The sequence below is a fragment of the Paracoccidioides brasiliensis genome, assembly GCF_000150735.1.
Source record: "Paracoccidioides brasiliensis Pb18 unplaced genomic scaffold supercont2.7, whole genome shotgun sequence".
Lineage (NCBI taxonomy): Eukaryota > Fungi > Ascomycota > Eurotiomycetes > Onygenales > Ajellomycetaceae > Paracoccidioides > Paracoccidioides brasiliensis.
In genome coordinates this window covers 438,910-454,233 of record NW_011371364.1, presented here as the reverse complement: position 1 = coordinate 454,233, position 15,324 = coordinate 438,910, and the positions used below count along the sequence as shown (strand labels likewise).

Below are 15,324 nucleotides of genomic sequence, written 5' to 3'. Positions count from 1 at the left end.
TAGCCGCTGTTCGGAAGAGGCCGTTGGTAGGTCTCATTATTTAGGTCTCATTATTTACAGAGGTTAGCCCGGATAGTCGCTGACCGCGCTGCCGGGTTTTTTTTTTTTTTTTTTTTTTTTTTTTTTTTCCCTCTTCCTCTCTTCCCACCCCGCCTCCTTGAATAATACATAGCTGGTTGATTCTCTCCACCCCATCCAGCGACTTTCCCCCTCTTTCTCCCTTCTTCCCCACTCGCGGTAAAGATCGAAGCGTCTGTGGGAGGGGGGGCCTGGACCTTCCTATCGGCAGTTCGCCCGCTCCATGACCTGGTGGCAGCACAGAACCCAACCACATCTCTCCCCTAGGAAACACACTTCACTTCTGGATTAAACACAGATTTGCATTGACCAAACCAAACCTTTCTGACTGTGTGACGGTATTCGTGGGAGCCGCTTCTCAGAGGCGATGGACCGTGATCCAGAGAACATTGGTCCTCCTGCGGAGAAACCGTCCGGAGAGTCCAGTGCGGGACCGGATATCTCCTCCTGCTCCCACGCACAGGCCGCTGCGGCATCAGTTCTAGACGGGGAGAAACAGCCCGATGCTGCTACTGCTGCTGCTGCTGCTGCTAATAATAATAATCACAGTAACAATATCGAATTATCGGGATCGGGATCGGCCGCCAGCAATGAAGATCTCAGGAAACTGGACTCGAGAGTGGTTGCCGCGCCTGAGGAAAAGGATCTCGACGTGGCGCTCGCCCATCTCCCGGAACAGGAACAGGAAATCCTCAAGGAACAGCTCGACATCCCAGACGTCAAGGTCACTTACCTCACACTGTTTCGATATGCCACAAAAGCTGACGTCGTCCTGCTCCTCCTGGGCTCCTTTACCTCCATTGCGGGTGGCGCTCTGCTGCCCTTGTTTACCGTACGTGCTCTAACCTGCCTGTGTTTGCTTTTCCTTTTTTTTTTTTTTTTTTTTTCTCTACTCTCTGCTTCTGGGCAAGGATGTGTGTGTGCAGGTTTTGCTAAGTTCACCCTTGTAGATTCTTTTCGGGCAAATGGGGGGCACCTTCCAAGCCATCGCCCTCGGAAAGATTACCCTCAGCAAGTTCAACGCTGAGGTGTCCAAGTTTGCTCTCTACTTCGTCTATCTTGGAATTGCCATGTTCGTCCTGATCTATATCGGGACGGTTGCTTTCATCTATGTCGGCGAACACATCTCCCAGAAGATCAGAGAAAACTATCTTGCCGCCATCTTGCGCCAGAACATCGCGTTCTTCGACAGATTGGGCGCCGGGGAGATCACCACTCGCATCACCGCCGATACCAACCTGATCCAGGACGGCATATCGGAGAAGGTTGGATTGACAATGACCGCGGTCGCCACCTTCATCACTGCTTTTGTCATTGGATTTGTCAAATTCTGGAAGCTGACCCTAATTTGCTCGTCAACCGTCGTCGCTCTCACGGTGCTGATGGGCGCAGCGTCCAGGTTCATTGTTGCCTATAGCAAAAAGTCTCTGGAGAGTTACGGCGTGGGCGGGACGGTGGCAGAGGAGGTGCTCAGCTCTATTCGGAACGCCACCGCCTTTGGCACGCAGGAGAAGCTCGCCCGACAGTACGACGCTCATCTCGCCGAGGCCCGGAAGTGGGGAACAAAACTACAGATTGTGCTAGGCTGTATGGTGGGAGGAATGATGGGCATCATCTTCCTAAATTACGGGTTGGGTTTCTGGATGGGTTCTCGATTCCTTGTTGCTGGAGAGGCCACCCTCTCCGACATCCTGACTATCCTCCTGGCCATTATCATTGGGTCTTTCAGCTTGGGCAACGTCACTCCCCACGGACAGGCGTTCACCGCTGCAATCAGCGCTGGCCAGAAAATCTTCAGCACCATCGACCGACCTTCCCCCATCGACCCCACCTCCGACGCAGGCGAAACCCTGGAGAAGGTCGAAGGCACCGTCGAATTCCGAAACATCAAACACATCTATCCGTCCCGCCCGGAGGTCGTTGTCATGGACGATGTTAGTTTGGTCGTCCCCGCTGGGAAGACTACCGCTCTTGTCGGCCCATCGGGATCAGGTAAAAGCACGGTCATAGGGCTGATGGAACGATTCTACAACCCGGTTGGCGGAACCGTCCTGCTCGATGGCCATGATTTACTGACCCTCAATCCCCGTTGGCTCCGACAACAGATTTCCTTGGTCAGCCAGGAGCCAACCCTTTTTGGCACCACGATATACATGAACATCAGACAGGGCCTGATCGGTTCCAGCTTTGAACAGGAACCAGAAGACAAGATTCGGGAGCGCATCGAGAATGCTGCAAAAATGGCCAACGCACACGACTTCATCGTGAGTCTCCCAGAGGGTTATGAGACCAACGTCGGCGAACGAGGTTTCCTGCTCTCAGGCGGCCAGAAACAGCGTATTGCCATTGCTCGCGCCATGGTCAGCGATCCGAAGATTCTCCTCCTTGACGAAGCCACTTCCGCGTTGGACACCAAATCAGAAGGGGTTGTCCAAGCTGCATTGGATGCTGCGGCAGTCGGAAGAACCACAATCGTGATTGCCCATCGTCTGTCCACCATCAAAAATGCACATAATATCGTTGTCATGGTCGCTGGCCGTATCGTCGAACAGGGAACTCATGACGAACTGGTAGACCGCAACGGAGCCTATCTCAGGCTCGTCGAAGCTCAACGCATCAACGAAGAACGGAGTGCCCAAGCTCCACTTGAGGAGGAAGAGGACGAGGAGGACATATTGCTCTCCAAGGAGTATTCCCCTGCTCGTCAACCTTCTGGCCCCGCCCAGAGTGCGTCTACGGGGAGGTATGCTGGTGCTGGGGACGAAGAAGAGCTGCAGCGGACTGACACAAAGAAGTCACTCTCGAGCCTTATTCTCTCCAAACGCGCACCGGAGTCAACACAGAAGTACAGCCTGCTCACGCTTATCCGATTCATCCTCTCTTTCAATAAACCAGAAAGGGGATTGATGGTGGCCGGGCTTTTCGTGTCCATAATATGCGGTGGCGGACAACCCTCGATGGCCGTGTTTTTCGCCAAAGCAATCAACGCGCTCTCCCTCCCCCCACAATTTTATGATAAGCTGAGAAGCGATTCAAATTTCTGGTCGCTCATGTTTCTGATCCTCGGACTTGTCACCTTCTTCGCGTACTGTGTCCAAGGGACACTGTTCGCCATTTGTTCCGAACAGCTGATTCACCGTGCGCGACGCGAGGCATTCCGGTCCATGCTCCGACAAGACATTGTTTTCTTTGACCGGGAAGAGAATAGCACTGGTGCCTTGACTTCATTCCTCTCTACAGAAACCAAACATCTTTCTGGCGTCAGCGGAGTGACGCTGGGTACAATCCTCCTGGTCACAACCACGCTCGGGGCATCACTCATCGTGGGTCTAGTGATTGGCTGGAAACTCGCTCTCGTCTGCGTCTCAACCATCCCCGTTCTCCTCGCCTGTGGATACTACCGGTTTTACATCTTAGCCATCTTCCAGACCCGGTCGCAAAAAGCCTACCAAAAGTCCGCGAGCTACGCGTGTGAAGCGACTTCGGCTATTCGCACCGTTGCGTCTCTGACTAGAGAGGCAGATGTTTCCCGCAGTTACCATGGCCAATTGGAAGTACAGGCTAAAAAGAGTCTTGTCTCCGTCCTCAAATCATCCCTCCTGTATGCAGCATCCCAGTCCATGATGATGTTCTGTATTGCTCTGGGGTTCTGGTACGGCAGTACGCTGCTAGGCACGAAGGAGTACACCTTGTTTCAATTCTTCGTCGTTTTTATGGAGATAACATTCGGTGCGCAGTCCGCCGGGACTGTCTTCTCCTTTGCACCTGATATGGGTAAGGCGAAGAGTGCCGCTGCTGAATTTAAAATGCTCTTCGACAGAAAGCCGGCCATCGACACCTGGTCGGAGGATGGCGATACTGTGGAGAACGTCGAGGGGACCATTGAGTTTCGAGATGTGCATTTCAGGTATCCCACCCGGCCTGAGCAACCTGTTCTCCGCGGTCTGAACCTGACCGTTAAACCAGGCCAGTATGTGGCCTTGGTGGGAGCTAGCGGTTGCGGGAAGAGTACCACTATCGCCCTCCTCGAGCGCTTCTATGATCCGCTGGCTGGCGGAGTGTACGTTGATGGAAGGGACATCACTAGGTGCAACGTCAACTCCTATCGAAGCTTCCTTTCCCTTGTCAGCCAGGAACCCACTCTGTACCAAGGCACGATCCGCGATAATATCCTGCTGGGCATTGATAACGACAACGTACCTGAGGAACAAGTTGTGCAGGCATGCAAAGCTGCCAATATCTATGACTTTATCATTTCTCTTCCGTAAGTGAACATTATCCACGAACCATCCATCCATCCATCCATCCATCCATCCATCCATCCATACTAACAGTGCAAAACAGAGACGGCTTCTCCACCATTGTCGGCAGCAAGGGAAGCATGCTCTCCGGCGGCCAAAAGCAGCGCATCGCCATCGCCCGCGCCCTCATCCGTGATCCTAAAATCCTCCTGCTGGACGAAGCTACGTCGGCCCTTGACTCAGAATCGGAAAAAGTGGTCCAGGCAGCCTTGGACGCAGCCGCCAAAGGCCGTACAACCATTGCAGTCGCCCATCGCCTCAGCACCATCCAGAAGGCTGATGTCATATATGTCATTGACCAAGGGCGGGTGGTGGAGAGCGGCACCCATCATGAACTGTTGGCGAATAAAGGGCGGTATTTTGAGTTGGTGAGTTTGCAGAGTTTGGAGAAGACGCATTAAACAAGGCTGGCTGCCTTTTTTCTTTTTTTCTTTTTTTCTTTTCTTCTTCTTCTTCTTCTTCTTCTTCTTCCCTTTTAATATACTCCGTTATTATTCCCGCTGCATTGGGGCATATATCTTGATACCATCTTGTTACTCATTTTTCAATTTCTATTTGTGGAGGATGCGCGGTGGGGCGGAAGAGACGTGAGGATGGAGAGGAGCAGCAGGGTGGTGGTATTGTGATCGTTTCGCATCTGTTGTGTTTTATAACTATCATATTTCCTTCTTGTTTGCTTGTTCGTCGCCTCCTGGTGTCATCTTACGATGGTTGGCATGGTCAGGCCGTGTGGGGTGCGATAATACCGCGTTCTATATATTTTCCCCGCTCTCTCTTCTCAACCCCCCAAACAAAGTTCTCTGGCGACAGCCTAATTCTGTCCGCTATCCCGATACAAACTTTTCCTTATTGGTGGAACAACAAGTGTATAATTTCTCTCGTCTCCTTCCGTCTTCTCTTCATTTAATTCTTTTCCCACTTCATCTATTTAATCGGCTACGATTCGAGCCGTTTTGTTTTGGTTCTTAATTTTGATGTGTACGCTGCTGGGTCATGTAACTATTTTTTGTATTATGTAGAATAGGATGAAAAAGTGCTTAAGACGCTGGCTGCTTAATCGATCTATCCAGCTCCACTCTGTATCTGTCTATTCTGTATAAAATGGGCAATAAGCGGACGGCATCATTATCTTGTACAGCAGTCCAGTTTGCAACGCTGGTATACACACACCTGAGTAAAATCACCGCCGCTCCCTCATAAGTAGGAAATGTCCCAGTTTTCTGCTGGGCGTGGAATCACCTACCACCGAACCACTCATGCATTGGTTATCCCTGCTATAGTTATTCATATTAGCATAACGAGAACTGAAAATTCATTACGATTGCTCTCCTGGAACGACATATTGCTTGTCTCACTCCTTGGGTATATAATATGTATGTAGGGGTGTCCCATATAGCAGCAACATCCTGAACCCTGCACTCTGCACGCCACAGCTTGTGAAATCGACGATAACAGGAATAAACTGTATAGTTTTAGATAAAGGTAGATTTTTTGATTGTCTGTATAGAATAGATAGGTTGCGTGCGGGTTGGGAGAGGTAGCGAGATTTCTTGATATACAACTACGCGGGAGATATTTAACTATATTACCTGTAAAAGTGTTCATCCAGGCCTGCATCCCATCCCCTGGAGAAACTCATCCCCTGGAGAAACCGTCAGTGCCGGGAAGGGAAACAGTGGATAGCCAAGAGCCTGTGCAATCAACCCGCAGACATCCGCAATATCGGAAAATTCCATGTTTTGGTAAACGGCAACTTAGATATATTTACGACGGGGTGCTCGAGCGACCATGTCGTTTAGTCAACCCATCTCGAGAACATCGGGATAACTACCCTTGGCGATTTCATCTAAATCGGGGCTTTTCGATCTGCAACCATTCACCCAAACAGTCCTTGAAACTGCGTGGGGTAGGCTAACACAGCTTGCATGACTGATCGATCGTTCCTTGTTTTCGGGGTTGATCTCTGTTTTGCTGCCCTTGAGGTGGGTGGGGATTGCGTTCCAGGTTTAGTTAACTGGCTATCGAACTGAGAGGCAAATCCAATTCTCACCCCGGATATCCCGACAAGTTTATGACTTGACTATTTAGCTACTACTTACTCCTCTTCTGCAGAGCAGAGCAGAGCAGAGCAGAGCAGATTGGCCAGCAAGAGACGCGCGGGTCCCGCTTGGAATATAGCTAAGTGGGTCCATTAACTTACTTAACTAACTTAACAGGTCCAGGGACAACAAAACCGATTGCTCAATTCGACCTTCGTCTGTCTCGAGTCCAGCTCTGCGCGCCGCTTCACAGCCCCGTTGGTTATTTGTTTGGTTATTACTTTGCTTTGCTGTGCTTTGCTGTGCTTTGCTGTTCTGTTGCTGTGCTTGGTGGCTGGGAGGCAGGAAGACCGGCCCGTGGCCAAGGGGCTGGCTGATAGATCATCATCTCCTTGCCTCGAGTCTTCCGTCTGGCTCGCCGGCTAGTCGAGACCCGTTGGTTGCTCCCGTTTTTAATCGGCGCGTTCTATCGTATTTAGTTATCTATTTATGAGAACATCTTTCCATTCGTTTGGAGGGTTGAAGGTTCTGTTCTCCTGTACCCGACTTCTAAATGTCCAATGCCTGCGACACTCCCGAATATCGGCTTGCCCGCGCAGATTCCAAAGATCCGGCCACGACATGTCGCGGAATCAAGGCCGACGGACAGAAATGCCGTCGAACTGTAGTCTCGACTAAGTCAACGCCCTGCGCCCCGCCGTCTAGAGATGCGATGTCCAGGAGGAGAATCAACGATCGTCCAACAGCGGCTCAATTTTGCTGGCAGCATAAGGACCAGGCGGTTCATCATATCACGCCAACGCCCGCAAAAGCATCCACGCATGCTTCACAACTGAAGACGCGATCGAGTATTGAAACGCTTGCGGAGAAGGTTGGGTTGCTTGATGTCAATGACCAACGCCACCCAGTCTCGGAGGGGCAGGTTTGTGGGCGAACAGGCCCCCAAAGGATGGGTAGAGAACGGCTAGATTCTGAACCGCGCCCTGGCAGAGAAGCCTTCCAAAACAATGAGATAAGGAGACACTCAATCACTACGCCCGCGAGACTACATAATCTACAGGTTGAAAGCACAGCTGCTCTCGGTTCTCCCCCTGGCTCAAGTAGGAGGAGGTCTAAGTTTCAGAGAAAGCTCATTCGATTCATTATGGGAGCACACGATGATGAAGATATTCTCATTTCAAAAGTGCGTCATCGTCGAACGGCTTCGAATAATGAAACGACGACATCCCATCTCCTCTCCCGTCCGGCCGTTGTCCAGCCTCCGTTTCGGTCCGCAGATACCATTAACGACAGATATTCCCGCTCGTCTCACCTCTCTGAAGGTCGGGGGGCGTCTTCCCCGCTCGGAGTCCCTCAGCCCTCGACTTCTCACTCTCGGCCTCTAACGCGTCCATCATCTCTATCGCCGTCACCAGCCAGACCACTTCGACCACCATTACAGGGCAGCCCCGCCTCCACGCATTCGCATACCGACACTCTTCTATCCTGGATACCCAACTCTCTTTCGCCAATAACCACATCCACTCTTCTCAAAGAGTTATCGGAACCCATATCCGATGCCGACGAACCGGGGTACATATACATGTGCTGGGTCACGCCACGCACAGCAAATATCCCGCTCCCACCCCCAGAACTTGCCTCATCCCTAATCCCCTCCCCGGTCGACAACGCCAGCAGCAATCGAAGCTACAGCACCAGCGAAATCATGCGCTCCGCCGGCATTACACCAAACAAGGTCCATGACCCCCAGCGGAACACCGCTACGGATACCATAATTCTGAAGATCGGACGCTCAAGCAACGTCCACCGCCGAATGAATCAGTGGAAGGACCAATGTGCACATAATCTTACGCTCATGCGGTATTATCCGCATGTGCCTTCGTCGACATCCGTGCAGTCGGTGTCATTAGTTCCTCCGCGCAAGGTGCCACACACGCATAGGGTGGAACGGCTGGTTCACCTGGAGCTGGCGGACAGAAGGGTCAAGTTGCAGGAACCGTGCAGCTGCTGTGGGAGGAAACATAAGGAGTGGTTTGAGATTCGGGCTGACAGGGAGCAGCTGAGGATAGTTGATGAGTGCGTGAGGAGATGGGTCAGGTGGAGCGAGATGACGGGCGGTTGAAGCTTCTGGGGGATGTACTGTCTACCTTATATATTATATATGGTATCTGCGATGGTTTCCGCTCTTGACACTGATAAGAAACGGTTCCTGAGCGATGAAAGAGCTTCCTACGGAACGAGCCTTTTTGGAGAAATCATTGCCTTGGGTTGTTAACCCAGATACCATAGGTGTAGATTAATATTAATTTTTCATTTTCGATCAGAAAACAATTGGCCTTAATAACTAAATGCTTTCATCCACTAATCGTGCCCAGGTTTACAATCCTGGACTTAGTTGGCTTGGACGTTGTCAACGGGAGAGGAATTACGACGTGCGGGGAATATATCCATGCTAGTGCCAACAAGCATATTATTCGCTTCGCTTTGCTTCGCTTCGCTCCGCAAAATAAATACGGACGAAGGTTTATTTAAGATAACGATCATGCTACTGACTTTTCTCTTCATTCCTACTTACCTGCGAAAAGACCGTCAAGTACGCCTGCTATTTACGTCAACTGATCCTCTCCCGACTCGCACATCTGCTATTTCAACCGTGAATACATAACTACCGACCCCTGTTAAAAAAACAAAGCCAGTAAAAGGACAATATAAATGGAAGGACGTTGCCAATGCGGCCTCATCCGCTTCACCACTTCTCTTCCCAAGCCGTCAAAAATATACATCTGTCACTGTACAGAATGCCGTCACCAATCCGCATCTGCCTTCGGCATAACAGCCAGATTCCCAAATTTTGAAATCCCAGAACCCAAGCCCGCCTTTGACAACATCATCGCCAACTACGACCCCTCATCATCATCATCATCATCATCAGCTATGGGCATCCATGTGCGCCAGACGCTGTCCGGCAAAAGTTTGGAATGCCTATTTTGCAAACAGTGCGGGGTCCGATTGATGCATCGCGTGCGTGGAGAGGGGGAGCTGAGTGTGAAGGCTGGGTGTCTTGTCGGGCTGAGTAGAGAGATGATGGCGGGCGCGGTGCATATCTGGTGCAAGGAGTCGGTGGTAGAGATTCCCAAACGTGCGGAAAAATGGGATGAGGAACCCAACGCGTGATGTGTGATGAGGCTAAGATAGTGATGTATATTGATGTAGGGGTGATAATGGATTCCGTATGGTTTGGATGGAAGTTTTGTCCACTTGCAGGTTGCAGAGATGGGGCATCCAACGCAATCGCCCCTGAGCATAATGGCAATAGGGTTAGGTTGGATGGAAAATTGAAAACTGAACAGAGCATCTCTACTTGGCTAAAGGGGTTGGAAGGATACGGTTGACATTTCCCACCGCTAACTTATAACTTATTTGAAATGAGAATTGGCCTCTGGTTATAGCCGGAAGATATGTTATAACTACAGCTGCGTTCTCTGCTCGGTTACTGTAAACATTTAAGGTTGCTGGCTTAAAATTTAACCTTAAACCAACGTCATCGCCCCAGAAACTTTAACCGGACCGCTGAGTTCCTTACCCCGGATTTTGCAGGTAGCTTGTTTGGATAGACCTCTCCACAGCTTCTTCCCGCAACACCTCTATCGGAAAAACAACAGTTACGGCTAGCGACCCCCCATTTATCATCACATTAACAAACTCAATGACCAAAGGGAGTCTTCTTCTCATCTCTGGATGAACTTGCCCCGCGAATTTCTCCCGATAACGCGTCAAACCCACCGCTTCCGTCAAATTGAAGAATATATCACTAAATCAACCACTATCCTCCCATGGACACAAAATCAACGATGCCAGAAACACAGCTTTATATATCTCTCCAGCAATCCATGGATGGAAGCTTAAGGGCACTGAAAACACAAGTCCATAATCCTCTGAAACCACCCAAGGAACCCTTCTCGGAGGATCCCATTACCCCCACCAAGCTCACCACCCGCGCAAAATCCACAACCAAAACTGTCCTCCCAGTTTCACCCATTTTGTTCAAAACCAACCCTGCAGACTACTCCAAAATTCCCACCTCCACCTCCACCTCCACCTCTAACCTCTCCGCAATTCTATCCACCCTCCGCAACCTCCTCCCAGAACGCCTAAGCACCCGCGCCCACCCCCTCCTGCGCGTCTATACCACACAGCTTTCAAAACACCCACACCTAACCACCCTCCTAACAATCCAACTCCTCTTCACAGGCCCTCCAGTACTCCTCTTCACCCTTTTCGCCACAGGGACGATATTCTTCTCGCTTGCTCTGGCGCTGCTGAGCTCCTTGGTGATTAGTGCGCTTGTCCTGTGTGGTGCGGTGCTGGTTCTTGTGCCTGTTGTAGTTGCAGCGGCTGTGTTAGGCACGGTGGTGTGGGTTGGGTGTCGGGTTGGGTGCTATGGGCTTGTTTGGGTTGTGGAGGCGTTGCAGGTGCTGGAGGCGTTTGGAGGGGGTGTGGATGGGCGGAAAGGGGAGGCGTTGAAGAGTGAAGACGCGGTTGGGATGGAAGGGTGGGAGGAGTGGTGGAGGAGGAGGAGGGAAAGGAAGACGGGTGGGGATGGAGTGTCTGGTTGAAGTATTGACTCTTATCGTGCCGGTTAATAAGAGTATATTATTTATTATCTTTTGAGTGGCAGAATAGGTGATTGTTTTTGGGGACCTTCTGCTAGAATTCGAGTTGCAATGGAGGGAATTATGAGCTTTAATGAAACATTTGTTTAAACATATCTATTTTAATACGGAATGATGCAGTAATAGGATATACTCTCATGAAATATAAATTATACATCCATTCTGAATTGTTTACCAATACATAAAATATTCATAAAGGGCAACATCAAAGCAAAAGCAAAGGAAAAAAAGGAAAAGAAAACAAATATGCATGGAACAACATCATAAGCGTTTGATGCCAATGCAAACTCTATCCAATTCAAATGTGTTCAATATTTTTTCGCAAGCAGCAAAACACTGTAATAGTCAAACAAGTTTTAAACATGCTGCAACAATAATAACAAATGCTTTCATAATGTGTAATCAAAAGCATCCCAAAAGACGATCGTTAAGAGGCATAATAATACCACAGACCCTTTATATGGAAAGACCAGCCAACAAGAACTCCCGAATTTTGAAGGAATATGTGGAAAACCAATGACAGGAATAGGTTCAATCTACAGTGAGATTTTGTTGCTGCTGGTATATGAAGAAGCGATAAATCAGGTATACAGGACTTTCGTGGAACAGCTATAAGATAATTGCCCAAGGGGACATCACGCAGTCTCAAGGGATTTCAACATCTAACTAAAGAGAACTCTCTGGGTATTAAAAGTAGAAGAAAAGATCCTAAAAATAGAAAATAAAAATAAAAAAAAAAATTAAAAAATTTTCTTTTTAGAAAATTTGAGTAAAGACGGGAAATAGATATAATCTGCAGCGCAATTTGCAGGCGTTGGTATGGCTAGAGGTGGTAGCAGCCAGGACAGGCCTTTCGCAAAGCAACTTTTCAGTTTAGAGCTGCAGGACGGTTAAGATATTCGATCAACCGGCATCCTCTCCATCACCCTCAACAACAGCCGGGTAGGAGATTGTACATCTCCGTCTCCAGGCACACATTGCGGCTGATGGTGGTGGTGAGGAACTCGGCGATCTCTATAGTCAGCTTCACCCTCTGTGTGTGAGTGGGAAGTCGTGCAAGGGTCTCCTTGAAGTTACCGGCTAAACCGGCCTTCTCCTGGCGAACACGCCCAAGGAGCAAATTCTTCCACTCAATTTTCTGCGCGGGCAGGCCCAAAGGTCGTCAGTTAGCTGTTCATTCTTGAAACGCCATTTCCGCTTGAGGTCTCAGTGTTTCCATTTGACCGCGGCTTCCCTTTCTTCGGCCATGCGGCGGAGGTTTCTGGAAAACCATCAGCTCAATCTCAAGTTATTTGAGGCTGAGGGTCTGGTCTCCAGACGCAGCCGACTCCATTTGGACAGTCGGCTTTTCTACACTCTCAATAGCTTTGAGAGTGTTGGCGTGTGCGAGCAGAGACCGCTGTTCAAGCTTAGAGTATCGGGATTGTAGTTTCCGATACTCCTCTCGGGACTGCTGGAGATCGTGGTGGAGCTGGGAGTTGTCGCTGGAAGTCGCTTCGTATCCAGTGACCAGTCCACGCAGAAAGACGATCTCCTTGTCCGAGGACCTAATCTTATCCCTTGCTTTCGCAAGATGCAGCCCAGTCTCTGCCACTTCGCCCCGCATGGCTTCAGTTGCGCTTGCTGGTGAGCGATCTGAGCTTCGAAGTCTTTAATCTTGGCTTCAGCCGCCACTTGGGATGACTCGAAAAGCTTACGCTCCTCTCTGAGCTCATACTTCACCTTGTTTCGGGCGGCAACTGCGGAAGCGTACTTGGCATCCAAAACCATCTTCTTTTTCATAAGGACGTTTCTGTCCTCAACAACCTCATTTAGCTGCGCCATGTAATCATCCTTCTTGTCAACAAGGCGTTTGATTTTCGAGCGATACTTGTCTTTCAATTCCTCAATCTCAACTACGTGGCGTTGCTCTGCGATTTGGAGGTGAAAGTCGGGTTTTTCAGTTTCAGTTGGTGCGGTTTTCGGGCCGCCTGTCTTCTCATCTTCGGGATCTTGTGTGTCGCCGAGGACGCTGGATTCAATTGACCAGATAGACGAAACATCAATGGTTGAGGGCGTGGGTGAGGGCGGTGGACTTGGAATGAGGTTTAGTCTCTCAAAGTTAAGTGGGGCATTTTCTGACTTAATTGAGAACTGAGCCGACGGATCACGATCATCTGCGACTGCTTCAAACACTTCTTCGGCGGCTTTAAGAACCCCTTCAACGGTTTTAGACACCTCTTCGACGACTTCAGGAACAGCTTCAACATCATCAGAAACGGTTTCGACGGCATCAGACCCTTTCTCAATGAATTCAGGCGCTTTTTCAACGACTTTTTTTGCTGTTATGGGTGATGCGGGTTGTGTGGTAGGAGAATTGGAATTGCTACTTCCGTCTGCGGCTAACTCCCGTTTCGACAAACGTTTAGCGTACAAGCACTGTGGTGATAGGCTGCGGATTTGAGCTTTGGCTCTAGAAACCGTGGAAAGAATATCTTCGGAGTCGCGTACCTTGCATTCAGGTAATGTGGCAAGAGATATATCGTTGGCAGTTTCGTCTTCGGATACCTCCCGTTTCGAAAGATCTCCGACGTGTAAGCGCTGTGGTGATAGGCGGCGGATTCGAGTTTTGGCACTGGAAACTGTGGAGCGAGTATATTCGAAGTCACGTTCTTTGCATCCCGGCAGTGCTGTAGGAGAAGTGGAAATGACCGTTTCATCTTCGTCTACCTCCTGTTTTGAAAGATTTTGGGCACGCAAGCGTTGTGATGATAGGCGGCGGATTCGGGTTTTGGCACTGGAAACAGTGGAACGAATGGATATGGAGTCAAGTGGCTTGCATGATACAGTCCATTTGTATGCCGCTTTGAGGGACTTTGCTGTAGCGTAAACGGTCTGGGAAATGACCATGCTGAGCTCGCTGCTTGGTGATAGCATGGTTGATCACGTTCAAGTACGTTTCAACTGCGTGCGAGGGAAAACATAAGAGACAAAAGATAACCTTAAAGGGTATTTATACACTGTAGAACTAAGTCCAATAAGTTTGATGTATATGAGGAGACCTTTGATTGTAGTAAAAGAGTGTGAAGGAAAACAAAGTAGGGAGAAGTTTATAACAACACAAGGGAGTATAGACTCTGTAGAAAGTAAACAGAGTGGTAACTCGGGATACCGAATCTCTTACAGAGGACCGAATCCACGAATCTCAAAGCTGTATGTAGGAAGTAATCAACATTGTAGGAGTGTTGTAGTTGTTAGAGTTGTGAGAAGATAGTTATTCTGTGGCGAAGGAGAAGCAGAAGAAAAGGGAGATATAAATAGAAAGACAAACCCTTTGTATTCACATAGTATACGTGGGTTAAAAAAAACTGTTGAATGAGTGATTGAGCAACTTCACTATGACAAACACACAATCCCAGTGTGTTGTGAATGCATTTGTCGCTGTGGTATGGAGAAAGGGGGGAGGGGGGGGGGGGGCAACGGAAGTTCTTAGGTAGGTATTCAGACAGCCAACCAAAATAAGAAACAATGGAAACTTCCCGGGCGCCCTTCCATATGGATACGATGCCTGAGAAGAGACATTAGCTACATCAATGGAACTGAAATTAATTCTGATAGATGCAAAAGAAAAAGGCTATATATCCTGTAAAATAGAGCGTCAACACCGCTTCTCAGAGAGCGGAATATGTTCACGAAAAAAGCGCTTTGCCATCCATTCCCGGTAACCTAGGTAGGATCGCATTGTGCTGTTACAGAACGCAAAAGAGAACGCAAAAGAAGAGAGAATCACCCAACAACGAGAGTTGAGGAGGGTTCCAGGCCCGGCTGTGTGAGGTTCTCAACACCCCAATTTTGAATATCTCAGTGAAAGAGGCCCGCGTGGGAGCACCCTTAGAACAGCTGTAACTAGTTAAAACACGGCAACATGGAATAGATAGGTATCCCATGCAACTTAATACATAGCAATAGAAATATGAAGCCAAATAAAGAAGAACCGTGCAGTGGATGTGACATGCATTGGTTCAAATGTGAAGATGAGGTTGATTGATTGATGAAGTTGGAAGGTTGAGGCTGAGGGTTTGTTGCCAACACATAATCCACGTGACTCTACTGTCGGACCACAGTGTCCTTAAAAGCGCTAGCGCCTTGGGGAACGAACGAACAAAACGAGCAACATCTCAACCATCGCTCAAACCTCCTTTCTCAAATACCCAACACGCCGTCTCTTAATTTTCTATTTCTTCCTCCTCCTCC

The 15,324-nt window shown here is 49.2% G+C and overlaps 5 protein-coding genes across 5 annotated transcripts; 4 read left to right on the top strand and 1 right to left on the bottom strand.

Annotated features, from left to right (window-relative positions):
* Positions 1–445: 445 nt before the first annotated feature.
* PADG_05835 (uncharacterized protein) lies at positions 446–4,780 on the top strand (the record flags this gene model as incomplete). Its single annotated transcript, XM_010763129.1, has 3 exons — positions 446–910; positions 1,029–4,342; positions 4,423–4,780. The coding sequence occupies 3 exons, from the start codon at positions 446–448 to the stop codon at positions 4,778–4,780; spliced, it is 4,137 nt and encodes a 1,378-aa protein (XP_010761431.1).
* A 2,191-nt stretch (positions 4,781–6,971) lies between these two features.
* Positions 6,972–8,540, top strand: PADG_05834 (uncharacterized protein; the record flags this gene model as incomplete). The annotated part of the gene is made up of 1 exon (XM_010763128.1): positions 6,972–8,540. The coding sequence occupies one exon, from the start codon at positions 6,972–6,974 to the stop codon at positions 8,538–8,540; it is 1,569 nt and encodes a 522-aa protein (XP_010761430.1).
* Positions 8,541–9,130: 590 nt separating this feature from the next.
* Positions 9,131–9,592, top strand: PADG_05832 (uncharacterized protein; the record flags this gene model as incomplete). Its single annotated transcript, XM_010763127.1, has 1 exon — positions 9,131–9,592. The coding sequence occupies one exon, from the start codon at positions 9,131–9,133 to the stop codon at positions 9,590–9,592; it is 462 nt and encodes a 153-aa protein (XP_010761429.1).
* A 677-nt stretch (positions 9,593–10,269) lies between these two features.
* PADG_05831 (uncharacterized protein) lies at positions 10,270–11,034 on the top strand (the record flags this gene model as incomplete). Its single annotated transcript, XM_010763126.1, has 1 exon — positions 10,270–11,034. One exon carries the CDS (start codon positions 10,270–10,272, stop codon positions 11,032–11,034), a length of 765 nt encoding a protein of 254 aa, XP_010761428.1.
* Positions 11,035–12,019: 985 nt separating this feature from the next.
* Positions 12,020–14,007, bottom strand: PADG_05830 (uncharacterized protein; the record flags this gene model as incomplete). Its single annotated transcript, XM_010762929.1, has 4 exons — positions 12,020–12,229; positions 12,316–12,352; positions 12,411–12,740; positions 12,809–14,007. The coding sequence occupies 4 exons, from the start codon at positions 14,005–14,007 to the stop codon at positions 12,020–12,022; spliced, it is 1,776 nt and encodes a 591-aa protein (XP_010761231.1).
* Between the last annotated feature and the right edge of the window lie 1,317 nt (positions 14,008–15,324).